The following is a 17,940-nucleotide window of genomic DNA, read 5'->3' on the forward strand; positions in this document are numbered from 1 at the left end:
CCACCACCAAATCCTAGGCAGAGGGTTCTGTCTTGAAAGAATCCCCTGGAGCAAAGGTAAGATGGAGGTGAATTACCTTGAGGGGACGAGGCCGATTAGGCTCCTTCCAGCGCAGATAAAGCTGACCGACAATAGAGAGCCCCACGAAGAACCAGTAGCTGAAGCTGTAGTAGTTAATGAGCTGAAAGATGTCCTCCACACACAAGTAGATCAGTGCCATGATACCCTGCAGGCACAAGCAGAAGTCAGCTCCCCCTCACAGCATTTGTCACTCAAGGGGTTTTTTTAATGCCCTTTTTTTAATCCCTACGCCCAGTGTGGTACTTGAACTCACAACCCCGAGATCAAGAGTTACATGCTTCACTACCTGTGCCAGCCACATGCCCCCCCCCCCCGCCTATACAGTTTCTCTTAACCTAAAGCCCATCTCCACCTTTTGCTACCTAACATAAAAATCCACTTCAGATGCACTTTGTCCAAGAAGTCTTTCCTCATGCACCTTCTGCCCCCATGGAAGATCACTTCTTCCCTTAAACACTACAGCACTTACTAATCTTGGCAGTCATTTCATCTCAATATATTCAGCATGCTTTATGCCTTATCCTAGACCAGAGGAGGTTACCATTTTTTATGGAAGGTGGTTTTTCTGTTAGACTCTAGAGCTTTGAGGAAGCCAGAACGGTTGTGTGTACTGTTAACATTTCCCCCATAGTCTGGCTTTCAGCCCCATTTGAGGTCACTTACATTGAAGAGCAGAGCAGGTACCGGTGTGAACCGCTCAACATGAATCATGCAGATGGCATCCGGGAGATGGCCTTCTCTTGAGCCCACAAAGAAAAGCCTATTTGGGGTAAGATGAAAGAGGCTGAGAAACTTGTGGGACACTGGGTATGGCTGGTTCGCGTACCACATAGCCCTTCCTCTGCCATCCCCTCCTTGAAAAGAGTTTAAATAATATGGAATGGAGTTCAGTTATAGAGATTAGTGAGAACTGGAGGCTGCTGATGGAAACAAGAACAAAGGGGTTAATATCATCACTTGGGGGAGCAGTGACTACACTCCGGGTCCTATAAGTCCTACTCTTCCCTGCCATAGCTCTTCACCATACCCCCCCACACACCCTGTAAAAGCACCACTCTTACCTAGAAGCAGCAACAATGGAGGCATTGAGGCCACCAAAGCAGGATAATGCAACCGCCAATGGAATTGTCCAATTGAAAATTCCAAAAATCTGGTCTGCAAAAGTCTAAGGGAAAGGAACAGAAAAGTGTTTTTAGCAGGACCTAAACAGGATGAAAGGCATGGACAGGCGTGCCCCAGATAGCCCCTACCTTGTTTAACTCTTCATTCACAACCAGGATGACAGGACTTTGTAAGCCCAGTATGGTAAGCATACTTTTTTTTTTATTTTTTAAGATTTAATTTTAAGTAGGTAGGGGCGCCTGGGTGGCTCAGTCGGTTAAACATCCGACTTCGGCACATGTCATGATCTCACGGTTTGTGAGTTTGAGCCCTGCATTGGGCTCTTTGCTGACAGCTCGGAGCCTGGAGCCTGCTTCCGACTCTGTGTCTCCCTCTCTCTGGCCCTCCTCCACTCGTACTCTATCTCAAAAAAAAAAAAAAAAAAAAAATTTAAGATTTAATTTTAAGTAATCCCTATACCTCCTATGGGGCTCATAACCCATAACCCTGAGATCATGAGTCACACACTCTGTCGACTGAGCCAGGCGCCCCTAAGCATGTTCTTTTCAAGGACCACCCACTTTCCCACAAGCACACCCTCAGCCTTCTGCTTGTGAAAATCCTTTACCACAGCAACAGCATCACTGGCGAGGATGTCCCTCATGTCTAGCACAGTGTAATAAGCCACATTGGTCAAGATGTAGATGATGGTGACAATGGGCATGGAAATGCCAATGGAGAGAGGTAGGTTCCTATGACCAAATAGAATAATGCATGCATTAGTCCCACGGTCACATCCCCATCTCCTTTATTCCTTACACTCCCACACCAATCCAGGGGTGGTGCCTCCTGTGCATTGCCCCACTGCTTTTGCCTTTGAAGTTACCTACAATCGTGACTTCATTCTTCAGAGTTCAGAGCTTAAAGGGCATCAAGGGAAAAGAATATCACATTTAGAGAAAAGGCTGAGCAGAAAAAGGATTAACAGAACTATGTCACAGAATAATAGCACAGGAAACAGGGGCTTTTTGGTTTTCACATCCAAAGCCTCTTGACGTCAAGATTCCCTCTCAAGATTGTCAACGTTGGGAAATTTGTATTAAAGTGGAGAAATCTAAGAGGAAATTATGGAGGCAAATTGTGAAATCTAACATCTCCAGAGAATAAGACTCTTGTTGGGAAGAACACTATGTATCTACATAAGCAAGCTGGGAACTATGTCCATGCCCTTACTCAACTTGAGAAGCTTATGTGCCATCCTAACCAGTGGCCAAGACACAAGGACAAGGTCCTCTGGACCAATAAAGCAATGACCTTTATAAGCATTCTTCACAGTGAGGGGGAGGGGGGATATTCTCAAGTCATTCAGCTTCTGTCCAGTAGGTGGAAGCACCACCCAGGCTCAGTCCTGCTTCTTTTATCTGCTCCTGGAATTGCAACACTGGATGTGTGCCAAGAAAAGTTTATTATTTTGATTTAAAATTTTACAGAAACTCCATTCCCTCATACCCTCAGTTCCAAGAATAATTGAATTTTTGATCCAGGAAGGGCTCTGGAGATCATATAATTCAACCCCCTCAATTTATACATAAGGAAGCAGGCAGAGTTGGCAGGGGACTCCCTCAAGGTCATCAACAAATGAGTGGAAAGACAGGCTCCAGGCTCTTTGACTCCCTGTCCAGTGCTCTTGTCACTGCATGACTACAGAGTACTTTAGAATAAAAATGATGAAGCAATAGCATTCGATGCTGACATGATACCACTATGTCAGTATAAATTTGAGAAAGCAAAGGATCAAAAAGGAAATAGGACCGTTTGGAGGCATTTGGGACCTAAAGTTATCTATGTGAGGATAAAGGTGGAGGAGTATCCAGGAAAAGCCATATGAAAGCATGGATGAACACACGGTAGAACCTGCTTTAATTAATGTAGGAATGAATGAGCAGATGTGAAAAGGCCTGCCGTTACAGACTAGGTATTTGGGCTTTAGACCTCCCATCTATTAAAGTGGAACCAATAAAATCAGTCTCAGTGGTTGTGGTATGCTGTCGGGCACAACTCAATAAATGATAGCATATCTTTACTGCTGTGGAAAATTGATGGTGAGATACCTACCTCTCGGGATTCTTGATCTCTTCAGTAACATAGTTGAGGGTGTCCCAGCCTGAGTAGGAGAACAGAGCCGAATACAATGCCAGGGCAATGTCCCCCACTGCAAATGATGAACCCTCAAAAGAATTCTCAAAGTGAGTGGAGGCTCCTGGAATCCAGAGAACATGGAAAGACAAAAGGATTAGTGGTTCGCCCTCAACTTTAAGGTGATCGAATAAAGGAGTAAAAGAATAGGACAGTAACAAACAGCTAGTGAGTGGCTTAGAACACGGTTGGCAGCAAGGGCAGTGGTAAAAGAACAGGGACAGAAGAGAGACCTCTACAATGATGGGCTGGAATGCAGGGAACAAACAGCATGAGGATCTTGACAGGAAGGACCATGGTGGTTTTCTAGGGTAAGAAACCATGACAGAACTGAAGGGCTATAGAACCTAAGTAATGTGGTTCTGTCCTATCCTGTAAGCTACCCGATCCCACCCCTTTTCTAACCCCACAGACAGCTGGTACAGAATGGAGGAAGGATAGGGCTTAGAAGGCCCAGGTCAATAGAGTAGTAGACTATGTGTTCCTACCTGGAAACTGGAGAGGAGTGGGTACAAGGGTTTCATTTCTGCCCTTACCCACTTCCACGGGCAGAACAATCACAGCCACAGCATTGGACATAACAGTCTGCAACAGCTGGCAAGACCAGCTTTGGGGTCATCTGAGTACAAATCTGCACTAACTTACTAGCTAGGGACTCGGGCAAGATACTTAATTCTGCAGCCTCAGTTTCCCCCATCTATAAAATGGAACTAGTAGGGGCGCCTGGGTGGCTCAGTCGGTTGAGCGTCCGACTTCAGCTCAGGTCATGATCTCACACTCCATGAGTTCAAGCCCCGCGTCAGGCTCTGTGCTGACAGCTCAGAGCCTGGAGCCTGCCTTCAGATTCTGTGTCTCCCTCTCTTTCTCTGACTCTGCTCATGCTGTGTCTCTCTCTGTCTCAAAAGTAAATAAAAACATTAAAAATAAAATAAATAGGGGCGCCTGGGTGGCTCAGTCGGTTGAGCGCCGGCTTCAGCTCAGGTCACGATCTTACGGTCCGTGAGTTCGAGCCCCGCGTCGGGCTCTGTGCTGACAGCTCAGAGCCTGGAGCCTGTTTCGGATTCTGTGTCTCCCTCTCTCTCTTACCCTCCCCCATTCATGCTCTGTCTCTCTCTGTCTCAAAAATAAATAAATGTTAAAAAAAAAAAAAAATTAAAAATTAAATAAATAAAATGGAACTAGTAGTACCTAGCAAATGAGAATGCACAAAAGGCACTTAAAGAAGTGTGGCTCAGGGGCGCCTGGGTGGCGCAGTCGGTTAAGCGTCCGACTTCAGCCAGGTCACGATCTCGCGGTCCGTGAGTTTGAGCCCCGCGTCAGGCTCTGGGCTGATGGCTCTGGGCTGATGGCTCGGAGCCTGGAGCCTGTTTCCGATTCTGTGTCTCCCTCTCTCTGCACCTCCCCTGTTCATGCTCTGTCTCTCTCTGTCCCAAAAATAAATAAAAAAAAAAAAAAAAAGAAGTGTGGCTCAAAGAACTGCACAAAACTTAGTCACTATTATGTCTTACCCTGGCCGAGTCTAACAATGCCTGCAATGATGACGGCGATCAATGCCAAGACTTTAGCATAGGTGAAGATATCTTGTACCAGTGTTCCCCACTTGACATAGGCACAGTTAATGAAGGTTAAGAGACCTGAAAAAATAATAATAACAATATTGATTGGGGACTGTCCCTACCACCCAGAGAGCCTTAGACTTTCAAGCAATATTTCCAGTAGCAGTCATCAAAACAGAGCCCTTGGCCAAAGAAGTGTTTGGGTTCTGATCTGCTGTGTATTTGACACCTCTGCCCAGAATGTCCTCACCATTAGCATTCAAAGGCACCTGCTGAGCATCTGTGTAGGCAGCACCACACACACCCTTAGCACTTACACTAAGAGAGGAAAAACAAAATAACTGGATTTGCTTACATACAAAAGTGTTCACAGCAGTGGGAGGCAACTGGTAGCTGTACAGGATTAGTGATGTTTTTCCGCTACTGGCTCCGAAAAGTCATGGTCTGTCCAGCTTTCCACCCCTTTACCTCCTGATACGGGCTCCAGGACTCGGCGCTCTGGTATTGTTAACCTTGGTAGATCCTGTTGTGACTTATCCAATGCCTGGCCCAGCAGGTCAGAACATGTGGCCAGGGATTAGAATGGGGGCCAGACTTCCTGCTGCTGCCTGCCAGCTCAGCCACTTGTTTTTGTACTTGGAAAGATTCTTGGAGCTGAGGTTCCTATAGAGTGGGGACAGCATTTTTCCTGACTGGACATTGCAAAAGAGTGAGCCACACAGGTCACGATCTCACAGTTCATGGGATCAAACCCCACATCAGGCTCTACTCTGACAGCACAGAAACCTGCTTGGGATTCTCTCTCTCTCTCTCTCTCTCTCTCTCTTTCTCTCTCTCTCAAAAGTAAACAGGGGCACCTGGGTGAATCTGTTGGGTGAGCATCTGACTCTTGATTTCAGCTTAGGTTATCTGATCCCAAGGTCATGGGATCAAGCCCCATTTCAGACTCTGTACTGTGCGTGGAGCCTGCTACTTAAGATTCCCTCTCTCTTTCTCCCTCTGCCCCTCTCCCTCACATGCACTCTCAAAATGTAAATAAACATTCAAAAAAAAAAAAAAACCCACAAACATTCCTCAAGTCCTTCTACCTCGGGGGTAGAGGCAATCCCTTTACCTGGATGAGCTTTGGCAAAGTCCATGGATCACCCCTAGAGAGTTCTTAACCTACAGCTTCCACAATGCTTGAAATTCCTTGTAAATGGTTATGTATGTACACCAAAAATATATGCATTTTTCTAAGAAAAGCGTCCTTAGCTTTATGTCCGAATTTCAGAGAAATCTGTTACCCCCAAAAAAGTTTCAGTTTACTACTTCAGAAGATGACATTCAAGAAGGGAAGCCCACACATGCTGTGAAGTTGACCGATAGCCCCAGGATGTGACAGGGAAGAAAGTCAAAAGAAATGATTCTGAAACTCAGCTGAATGTTCTCAATCCCCCACCAGCCTCTTAAGCAGGCAGGCAGGCACTTGCAGCACGCCTTCCCCACTCTGGCAGAGAATCACCTTGCTGCTTCTGCCTTCCCAGATCAGCAACTGGAGCACCAGGAGGGGCTTAACAGTTCCTTCCAAGAGATCCCAGGGTAAGATCAGAATCAGCCTGCCTTAAACTGCAGAAAGTGAGGTGCGGTGCTGGGCTTGCCTGCTTCAGGCTACGGAAGAAATACTCCCTGTCTCAGCTCTGGTGGTGGCATGTCCCTGAATGTCCCTAATCCCCCTGTTTTCTTGTGTCCTGGCCTCACCACACTGCCCCAGAAGCATCTTCATCCTGAGAAGCAGGAAAGACCAACCTCAAAGAACAGCTCATCTTCTGTCTCTCTCCCCCATCCCCCCCTTCTTTATACCCCTATTCTCGCTGCCCAAGTTCTTTTCTGCTCTTCAGTAGAAGGGGCATTCTAGTCCTATACAAACACTTGCCTTTCTGCCTAATAAACAAGACAATAAACAACCAAAGCTTATCACAGGGCTGGGCAAAAATACACCGGTAACTCCTCACTGCTCGGTTAATAATTAAAGACATGCATACTGGCTCCCAAGCACCCTACAAAATGACCAAAGTGCCTTTATCTCACCCTCCACAAATCTCTCAGCTCTGTTGCTCCTCCCCAGTCAATTACCCATCCTTCACTCCCCACTGGGCTTCAGTTTCCAGCCATTCAACAGCCCTCACGCCCCTTCTGTTCACCCTGTGACCCCTACACCTTACCCTCAGGCTCTGCTGCTGCTTCACAAATAACACAGCAGCCAGATTTCTGAGTAGAAACGCCCGGCCCGAGACCAAAAAAGGGCAGAAGTGGGGGAAGGGGAGCACCTGGCCGGCTACCAGTTGGTAGAGTATATGACTCTAGATCTTGGGGTCATGAGTTCGAGTCCCAAGGTGGGTGCAGAGTTTACTTAAAAAAGTAAAAATAAGGGGCGCCTGGGTGGCTCAGTCGGTTAAGTGTCTGACTTTGGCTCAGGTCATGATCTCACGGTCCATGAGTTCGAGCCCCACGTCGGGCACTGTGCTGACAGCTCAGAGCCTGGAGCCTGCTTCAGATTCTGTGTCTCTCTCTCTGACCCTCCCCCACTCACACTCTGTCTCTGTCTGTCTCAAAAATAAATAAACATTAAAAAAAAATTTTTTAATTAAAAAAAAAAAAGTAAAAATAAAACAAAATAAAATATAAAAAGAAAGGCCAGGGACAACAGATGCTACAATATTCACAAGGGAATGGGATCACAGAAACTGATAGTTAGCCCTCAGGGTAACTACAGTCACACCACCAAACCGGCCTAGCTTCAGGGATTAATTCAGGTTCAGAGTCTGTCTGCAGCTTGTGCCACAGCATCTGTTCTCAGCTCTGTCCAGGCATGTGGGCAGGGAAAAGACAACTCATCATCCTTTACCACAACAAATTCTGAAATGGAAATACATGGATTGTTTGCATTTTAATCCCTACTGCTTCTCTACTTGAATTCCATATCCATCTATTTGCATCCCTCCTTTTACCCACCAGTTTTTTTCTCCCTTCCCCCACACCTGAGCCTTCTTTCTCAGCCACCAACCCACCATCTTGCCCTGATCTACTGCGTCCTGAGCACCGGGATGAGGTTTGAATGAAGAAGGGAATCCTATGGAAGGAAATGGAGCAGGGAACTGCCTGAGGAGAGCTGGTCCTCACCTTCCCCAGAGCCCAGCTTCCTCCAGGGCCTCTTGGCCATGGGAGCAGGAAATGGGTATGGCAGGCAGCACTGCTGACTGGGCTGTTTGTCCTCGCCCACAGCGGATACAGCTGACCGGAGACCCCAAAGCCCAGCCTAGTGCACTGTTCTTAAAGTGGAGCCCAACCTCCTGCTTCAGAGGCAGGAAAAGGAGGGGACCACAGGCTTATAGTAATATGGCGGCAACTGCAAGCCAACCTCAAGGACAGAAATGCCCTACCCTCCAACCTCTAGGTGTAATTCCATCTCCACCCAACACTGGGCCAAGTCCACAAGAAGATGGCTGGAAATCACCTTGGACCCGTGACTCAGGTGCAGCTCCTTTCCTGCTTTGACCTGCTCTGGAGGAAGGAGAAGCCACTCCTATAATCATCTAAAGAGATGCCCCTGAACGGTCGGTTGGTCATCAAACCCAACTGCATGGACTCTCCTGGAGCAGAAGGCTAGTTCTAGCACTAAGGCCCAGCGTCAGCTGTAGAACTAAAAGCCAGGAAAGCACCCACATAGATTGATACAGAACAACAAAGCTTGTAGGCCCACTCAGATCAGATGCCCAGATTTACTTTAGATGCCCACACTAAACAGTCCCTGAAAAAAGAACATTAAACTCCCAATTCTCCCAGCACCGTTAGTTTTAAACACATAGAATGTAACACATGAAACTCTGGCCACTATTCAGTGTATTTTCTGCTTCAAATTCCCAGAGACTATAAAACCTCAATACTTTATTTATTAGACAACTCATTCCATTTTTAAAGAGATCAATAACTCTTCCCTCCACTAAGTCAAAAACTTCTTCCTCCTAACTTCTACCCAGTAGTCCTAGACCTCTCCTCTGGAACTACACAGAATCCAGATAAATGGCCTCATTTACATAATGGCCCTTCTTATCAAACATTAACACCCTGGGGGCGCCTGGGTGGCGCAGTCGGTTGAGCGTCCGACTTCAGCCAGGTCACGATCTCGCGGTCCGTGAGTTCGAGCCCCGCGTCAGGCTCTGGGCTGATGGCTCGGAGCCTGGAGCCTGTTTCCGATTCCGTGTCTCCCTCTCTCTCTCTGCCCCTCCCCCGTTCATGCTCTGTCTCTCTCTGTCCCAAAAATAAATAAATAAAAAACATTAAAAAAAAAAATATTCTTTAAAAAAAAACATTAACACCCTGTCCCTTTTGATACTTTCCCCATTGAAGCTAAAAACGCAGTTTCTTCAACCTCTTGTGTGACAAATGTCACTTCCAGATCACTCACCATCGCGTTCCCTCCTCTCCATTTACTTCACTTTGTCAGTATGTCCCTGGAAACATGAGACCACAAAGAACACTCCAGACATTTTTGCAGACTAGGGGGTTTCAGTTTGAATTCATTGTCAACTCCAACTCCACCTCAAACTAATGAGCTTTTCCCTATCCCCCTTTCAGGGCCTAAAAAAGGGATTTTTTTTTTTTTTTTTTTTTAATCCTAAATAGGAGACCTTAACATTTATTCCCAGGAACTTTCCTCTGTAAATTTTTAGGTATCATTCTCATCTACTAGAAATGGATTTTCCCTCATAATTTTATTAAGTAGTTCAAATGCCTTCAATTTGTGAAATCTGCAAATTTGATTAGCATACCTTCTGGGTCCTCCCTGAAGTCTTGATGAAAATGTTGACTAGACAGGCAGAGCCCTGTAGTCTATCATTAGAGACCTTCCTGTATGCTGTCATTATTCTACAACATCAACCAAGAATCCACCAAAGTATTCTTTTATCTAGTCCACCTTTTTCTACCTTGTCAACAAGAATATTGTGAGAATTTGCCAAGAACTTCTCTGAAATCTGTATAAACGTGTCTCTGCCCTTGCAATCTAATGACACAATCAAATGATTCAATGAAATTAGCACGCATTTATAGAATTTTCATAGCTATACCACGTAATAGTCAAAAATTAGAAATAACCTGGGGCTCCTGGCTGGCTCAGTCAGTAGAGTATGCAACTCTTTTTTTTCTTTCTTTCTTTTTTTTTTTTTTTTTTTTTTTTTGGTAAGATTGTTTTTAATGTTTTTTATTTATTTTGAGAGAGAGCACGCATGTGCATTCAAGCAAGTGAGGGAGGGGCAGAGAGAGGGAGAGAGAGAATCCCGAGCAGGATCCATGCTGTCAGCCCAGAGCCTGATGTGGGGCTCAATCTCACAAACTGTGTGATCATGCCTTGAGCCAAAATCAAGAGTTGGATGCTTAACCCACTGAGACACCCAGGTCCTCTTTGCCTTTTTTTTTTTTTTTTTTTTTTTTTAATATTATTTCTACACCCAATGTGGGGCTCAAACTCACAACCCCAAGATCAAGACTCACATGCTCAGGGGTGCCTGGGTGGCTCAGTCAGTTAAGCATCCAACTCTTGATTTCAGTTCAAGTCATGATCTCACGGTCATGGAATCAACCCCCGAACGGGGCTCTCCATGGATTACGGAGCCTGCTTGGGATTCTCTCTCTCTCTCTCTCTCTCTCTCTCTCTCTCTCTCTCTCTGCCCCTCCATCGCTCACGCTGTTTCTCTCTCTCTCTCTCTCTCGCTCGCTCGCTCTCTCTGTCTCAACATAAACAAGCATTAAAAAAAATAAAGAAGACAGTCGCATGCCCTACCAGCTTAGTCAACCAGGTGCCCCTGAGCATGTGACTCTTGATCTCAAGGTTGTGAGTTGAAGCCCCATGTTGGGCATAAGGTTTACTTAAAAACAATAATAATAATAATTGTAAAAAATAATAATTATAAACAATCCAAATGCCAATCAACAGTAGAGTGACTAAGTAAGTACTTAGAATATGTAGAATATTAAACAATAATATGATCCATCTGCAACTATAAAATATAAACTTCACAAACATATTAAGTGAACAAAGACACAAAAAGAACACATATCCTGGGGTGGCTGGGTGGCTCAGTTGGTTAAGCGTCCATCCAACTTGACTTCGGCTCTGGTCGTGATCTCACAGTTCGTGAGTTTGAGCCCCCTCATCAGGCTCCATGCTGACGGCATGGAGTCCGCTTCAGATTCTCTGTATCACTCTCTCTCTGCTTCTCCACCTCCCCACCCCTCTCTTTCAAAAATAAACACTAAAAAAAAAAAAAAAAAAAGTGCATATCCTTTATATCCACTTATATTAAATGGCCAAAATGAATCTATGCTACTAAGAATAATAGTAATTTCCCTTCATGTGTGCATGGGGGACAAGGGGAGTGACTGAGAAGAACACAAGAGGAGTTCAGAGGACTGGTTTTTTGATGTGGATGGTGGTTACATATGTGAAAATGTGTGAAAAGTCATCAAGCTGTACGCTTACGACATATGCACTGTTCCTTTTATATTACACTTGAATAAAAAAATTAAAGTTGAGGGGCGCCTGGGTGGCTCAGTCGGTTGAGCGGCCAACTTCAGCTCGGGTCATGATCTCGCGGTCCATGAGTTCAAGCCCCGCGTCGGGCTCTGTGCTGACAGCTCAGAGCCTGGAGCCTGTTTCAGATTCTGCGTCTCCCTCTCTCTGACCCTCCCCTGTTCATGCTCTGTCGCTCCCGGTCTCAAAAATAAATAAAACGTTAAAAAAAATTTTTTTAAATTAAAGTTGAACTGGGGCACCTGGGGGGCTCAATCAGTTAGCAGCCGACTCTTGGTTTCAGCTCAGGTCACGATCTCACAATTCATGAGTTCAAGCCCTGCGTCGAGCCGTGTGCTGACAGCATGGAGCCTGCTTGGGATTCTCTCTCTCCCTCTCTCTCTCTGCCCTTCTCCCTCACCCCCATCAAAAATAAATGAACTTTAAAAACATAAAAATAAAATTAAAATAAAGCAACAGTATGCTTTATTACTATCTCCTCAATTCTCTTGGTCTTGCTTTTTTGTTAGCCTAGATCTGTTTTTTACTGAACCTTTTCTAGGTTACCAATCCTTCTGCTACATACAGTTAGAAGGAAAACAGGACTGGGCCTTCTCCTTTCTCTCTACCATCTGTAATTGCAGAACTAACTGCCCTTGCTGTTTTCACTCTATATGTTGCTTCTAGAGCTTTTTATCATCCGCAGTCTCTTCTTCAGATCTTAGTTGATGCTGGGCACCAACCTTCGGACACTTTTCTTACAGCTCTGGGCCACTCCTGCATTTAATCTTTGTTATGCCACCTCTCCCCATCTCTTATGTATCTTGTTTCTAAAAATCTCAGCTTATCAAAAAGCAATATGTTTAATCACATTGGTTTGTTCACATGATTCTCCTCTTCCTAAATAAGAGAATTTTTTTAATTTTATTTTAGAAAGAGAGAGAGCTCATGCAGGGAGGAGAGGCAGAGAGAAAGGGAGAGGGAGAATCTGAAGCAGGCTCCAAACTCAGCATGGAGCCTAATGCAGGGCTCGATCCCACCATGCTGGGATCATGACCTGAGCCGAAATCAAGAGTTGGATACTCAACTGACTGAACCACCCAGGCGTGCCCTAAATAAGATAATTCTGATAAAGTAGGTGAAAATTTCATTTTGGAGAAGCTTCTGGTCTTTTTTTTTTTTCAATCCCTATCTATTAGAGTATAAATTCTTTTCCCTGAACTTTTCCATCATCTCTTTCCCAAACTTTAGAGTTTTTCTGAGGAAATGCACCATTTCTTTTTCTGAGAGGTACAAACTCTGAGTAGGTATAGTCACTTTCACACTAGGACTCCACATTTGCCCTGGTTATGTTAAATTAATAATAATGATAAAACAACAACAACAACATCCTTATGCAGATTCACAATGACACCTTTACAAGTTAAATGGTATGATGTCTTCGACTGGCTTGAAATAATCTAGTGGGGTGAAGAGGGTGGTTAGAGTATAGATAAAACAATGGTGATTAATCATTCATGCTGCTGCTTGAACCCTGGGAGTTCATCATATTATTTGCTCTAGTTTTGGATGTTTGACGTATTTTATGATAAACCTTTTTAAAAAAAATTTATAGAGGTACGGCTTCTAATGGAATAAAACGGATTTTAGCGAAAAGCAAATGTTTATTAGCCTTATTTAACATTTATGAGTCCAAAAGCATCATTCCCAACCTTCTATCCTATTTCTCCAAATGCACTACTCAGCAACTTTCCACTTTTATCCTTCTACATGATTCCTCGCAGCCTCTAAAATACCCAGATTTAGGGGTACCTGGGCGGCTCAGTAGGTTAAGTGTCCGACTCTTGATTTTGGCTCAGGTCATGACCTCATGGTTCATGAGATTGAACCCCGAGTTGGGCTCCACACTGAGCGTGGAGCCTACTTGGGATTCTCTCTTCCTCTCTCTCTGCCCCGCCCCCACCAACTTGCACACATGCACTCTCGCTCTCAAAATAAACATTTTTTTAAATACCCAGATTTGTACCTTCATCTGTGCATTTTTCTCCTTTCCTTTACAATTTCAGGTTAAAGCCACACTAAACACATCTCTCCCAATCTCTATGAAATCTGCTCTATCCCTTACCAGAGTTTATCCTCCTGGTATCTTAGCATTTACAGTCAGGTACTCTGCTCTAGGTTCTCTTTGCTCTTGCACATGCACAGCCTTCAATTAACAGAGATGAAAATGCCACCTGCCACTCAGTTCACTATCTTGACGTTGGGAGTCACCAGTGACACACCTCAGGTATCCTCTGACTGGTAACATCATTCATCCCACAGGATAGCAAAAGGATAGCCATCTGTGGGTTCAAGTGATTCAAGCAAGCTCTTTGTGGTAGGTTGCTCCAGAAAAACCGCATGTCTCTGCATTAGGCTGGTCTACCTGCAGCCAGAGTCACACCCCCTGGGGAGCAGCCGAGACTCTTCACTGGTTTGCTCAGGCCTGCTAATACCCAGATGTTTCCAGAATACTCTACCACTGCCCTTTCCTCACAAGGACCAGATATAAGGTTTCTGAAAAAACCTCAGTTGTGTTACCTAAACCCAGAAAGTTCAAGTCTCTCCTCTTTTTACCTTCTGTATTTCTGTTTGTGTTGTCAGGGATACTCTCTATACCTTAAATATCATGTTTTCAGGGCACCTGGGTGGCTCAGTGTGTTAAGTGTCCAACTCTTGATTTTGGCTCAAGTCATGATCTCACGGTTCGTGAGCTCAAGCCCCGAGTCTGCTTGGGATTCTCCCTCCCCACCTCTCTCTCTGCCTCTCAATATGCACACTCTCTCTCTTTCTCTGTCCAAACAAATAAGCTTAAAGATAAATACGTAAATTTTCTTCCTGGCTTCCTTGACGTATTGTTTCTTCCACCCTTCCTAGGTGCTGTAATAGGTCTCAGACAGCAGATGGTCCTCAGGTTCTTTTACCTTTCAGGCTAAAAGAACCTTTTACCTGGTACCTTTCAGGACCATTTTGCTTACTCAGACATCATGGGTAAGAACAGCAGGCAAGACAACACACAGAGCATAAACCCTACGGATCACTGGATCAGAGTCTTCCTACTATGCCCCCTGGAACTCAGGCAGCGTTTTGGTCACCGCGGCTCTGCACCACTCTGAGGGAGCAAGCAGGCGGTCTGTACCAGGAGGCCCTCATATTAAACCACACTACCTGCTCTCTTCTCAAAGCCAGCTAGTCCTTATCGGTCCGATCCTTACTGGTTTGTTCAGCTAGGTACAGTTTGGGTCCTCAGAAACGGGACCCCAAGGTTGAGCGAGCATCAGAATCACCTGAGGCATGTTACCTAGGGTTTCAGGGCTCCAACCCAGAAGTTCTGGATGCAGGAAGTCTAAGACGGGGTTTCCCAGAGGAGTCATGATCTGCCTGCTTTGGGTGTGCTGCCTTAGGTAATCACTAGACGAAATAATCACCTACAGAACAGCCTTGATCAGAACAAGCCCAAACCCTTCCCTTAACTCGGTGCTCCTTTATCCTGGCTGCACATTGGCATCGCTTTACAAGCTTTAACAAAGTCAGCGCTCAGGCCCCACCTAGGCCAATGAAGTCAGAAACGCTGGGGTGGAGCCCAGGCACCAGCGTGTTTTTGAGGCTTCCCAGGCAATTCTAAGGGACAGTGACAACTGAGAACCTTTCCGCCCAAGGCCTCCATCAGTTCTCCTCAGCAGCAACTTTTCTACTTCCCCAGTTCTCGTTCTCCAAGCCAATTCCCATTCTTCTAACCAGTGGCTCAGATTTATTTGGTTGGGGAAACGAAGTGGGAGAGGAAGGGGCCATTAGCATTTTTCTAAAGCCCTAGGTGATTCCAATGTACAGCCAGGGTGGGGGCCCACTCTCCCCAGCTTCTTCCCAAGCCTACTTTAGCCTGTCCCTTCAGCCTCTCCTGAGTCAGAGAGAAAGAACACAAGAAAGAGAAGACCAAGGGTGAACCCCTGAAGAGCCTTGAGGATCCAACCAATACAGAGCTCTACCCTCTGCCTGCGGAGGAAGGTTGTGCTGAAGTTCATGTCGGCCCCACCCCAGAAAGAACCCAAGGCTCTGACTCCAGCCTATGCAGTGTGTGAATGTGAGACGTGAAGTAGAAGCTTCCTCACCTCCAACCTAAAGTGGCTCTTGAGAAAACTCCTCTGAGAAAGTACCTAGCTGCCAAGTAGAAAGTGTGAAGGGCAGAAATCAGTTGCGGGCCCAGCATCTGCCTATTCCGCTTCATTAGCCACAAGTACGTGATGTCAGTGGTCGAGTATCAGAAGAAGCTGCACAAGGACACACGGCCCAAGCTCTCAGACAAACACGCAGAGATCCAAAGTCCCCTACAGCCCACAAGCGGCTCCAGGAGACCCGGGGTGAGCTCTCTGCCCTCCCTCGTGCCTAGCCCACAGTGGGCCCAGCCCTCATCCAACCCTGAGAGCCAAAGGCACACAATGCCCTTCTCCACCAAGCCAAATCTAGAGCCACATCTCCTGTTCGTGCATCCAGCTGCCATTTATTGAAGCACCTACTATGTGCAAGTCACTAGGGTCAAGCATCGGGGAAACACCTGATCCCCAAAGACCAGCGGTCTGTTCCCAGAGGGGCCTGAGTATGTGCTGCTGGCTGACTGGCACAGTGTGGGCAGACCTCCTGTGAAGACACAGTAAGTAAGAGCTCCTGTTCATGAAAGGCAAAAACAAAACAAAAACAAAAACAAAAAAAACTAGACCAAAGATCCTAGATCACAGGGCAGGCAAGCACAGACAGGACAAGGCAGGAGCAGAAGCTTCCGACACGGCTAACAGTGGCCGAGGCAGGCTGGCTTTCAAGAAAGAACGGTCAGGTGGGGCTGCACTTGGGGACACCTCGCTCTGACTCTGCCAAGGGAAAAGTTCCCCTGTCTGGCAAAGAGGAAGGGTCTCAGCTCTCCTTTCTTTAAAAATAAACTTTTTTAATGTTTATTTTATTTTTGAGAGAGACAGACACACACACACACAGCGTGAGCAGGGGAAGGGCAGAGAGAGAGGGAGACACAGAATCGGAAGCAGGCTCCAGGCTCCGAGCTGTCAGCACAGAGCCTGATGCAGGGCTCGAACTCACGAACCGCGAGATCATGACCTGAGCCAAAGTCAGATGCTCAACCGACTGAGCCACCCAGGTGCCCCTCAGCTCTCCTTTCTGATCCCTGGAACACTAAAACCGCTTTTAAGTCATCCAAAGGTGGAATGGAAAGTAAAGTTTTTAGAAATTAATAAGATGCATATGACTGAATAGAATTTGCAGTAGGACACACCATTTTTGGCTAACAATTAAGTGTTAGGTCCCTTGCATTCTCATAGATATCATCTAACTTAATGTGACAGAGTAGGTGTATTATCTTTATCTTTTTTTAAGTTTTATTTATTTAAGGAATCTCTACACTGCAGATGGGAGTCGAACCCACGACCCCAAGATCAAGAGTCACATGCTCTTCTGACTGAACCAGCCAGGCACCCCAGTCTTTATCTCATAATTGAGAAAACTGAGGCCACTCAGGCAGTGTCCAGCTCCAAAACTTGTATACACCGCAGCACGCCATGCTGTCCCTATTGTAAGCAAGGATGTGGGACTGTGAGTGGGATGATCTCCCCCTGGGGTGATGGGGCTTCTGGCTGCAGAAAACTGGGGCGGTCCCCTAAGAACTCTGAGAAGCCAGAATAATCAGCTCTAGGAGGGGCCATCTGCACACTTCTCTGGTTAGGAAAAGTAACCATTTATAGTACCCTGGAGGGACAGCAAGGTTTTTTCAGAACTCCTAATTCATTTATTCCTTTATTCATTCATTCATTCATTCAGCCAGCCAGAGAACAAGTATGTACTGAGCACTGACTGTGCTCCAGGCCTTGTACAGACCCAGTCCTCAGCCTTCACAGAAAAGTGAACATGGACAATTATAAGAACTGGGTGATGGGGCACCTGGGTGGCTCAGTAGGTTAAGTGTCCGACTCGATTTCGGCTCAGGTCATGATCTCACAGTTCATGGGATTGAGCCCCGCATTGGCTCCACACTGAGCATGGAGCCAGCTTGGGAATCTCTCTCTCCCTCTCTCTTCTCTGCCCCACCCCTTGCTCACACACTTTTGTGTGAGTTCTCTCTCCCTAAAAGTAAATAAACTTAAACAAAAAACAGAAAAACCCTGAGCCTGGGTGGCTCAGTTGGTTAAACGACTGACTTCAGCTCAAGTCATGATCTCACGGTCTGTGAGTTCAAGCCCCACGTCGGGCTCTGTGCTGACAGCTCACAGCCTGGAGCCTGCTTTGGATTCTGTGTCTCCCTCTCTCTCTGCCCCTTCCCTGCTCGCTCTCTGTCCCTCAAAACTGAATGAACATTTTAAAAAAACTTTTTTTTTAAAGAAAAGACAGTTTAAAAAAGAATAAAAACTGGGTGCTGTG

The 17,940-nt window shown here is 45.9% G+C and overlaps 1 protein-coding gene across 4 annotated transcripts in view; it reads right to left on the reverse strand.

The window, feature by feature from the left end:
* Positions 1 to 17,940, reverse strand: part of SLC7A7 (solute carrier family 7 member 7) — a 34,217-nt gene that overhangs the window by 1,183 nt on the left and 15,094 nt on the right. For all 4 annotated transcript variants that reach the window (XM_058738480.1, XM_058738481.1, XM_058738479.1 and 1 more), the window contains exons 3-8: positions 4,887 to 5,012; positions 3,298 to 3,442; positions 1,811 to 1,934; positions 1,143 to 1,246; positions 745 to 841; positions 77 to 226 (exon numbers count right to left, since the gene is read on the reverse strand). In XM_058738480.1, coding sequence (XP_058594463.1) covers positions 77 to 226; positions 745 to 841; positions 1,143 to 1,246; positions 1,811 to 1,934; positions 3,298 to 3,442; positions 4,887 to 5,012 — 746 coding nt within the window. The remainder of the gene's footprint in view (positions 1 to 76; positions 227 to 744; positions 842 to 1,142; positions 1,247 to 1,810; positions 1,935 to 3,297; positions 3,443 to 4,886; positions 5,013 to 17,940) is intronic.

Source organism: Neofelis nebulosa, chromosome 7, assembly GCF_028018385.1.
Source record: "Neofelis nebulosa isolate mNeoNeb1 chromosome 7, mNeoNeb1.pri, whole genome shotgun sequence".
NCBI lineage: Eukaryota > Metazoa > Chordata > Mammalia > Carnivora > Felidae > Neofelis > Neofelis nebulosa.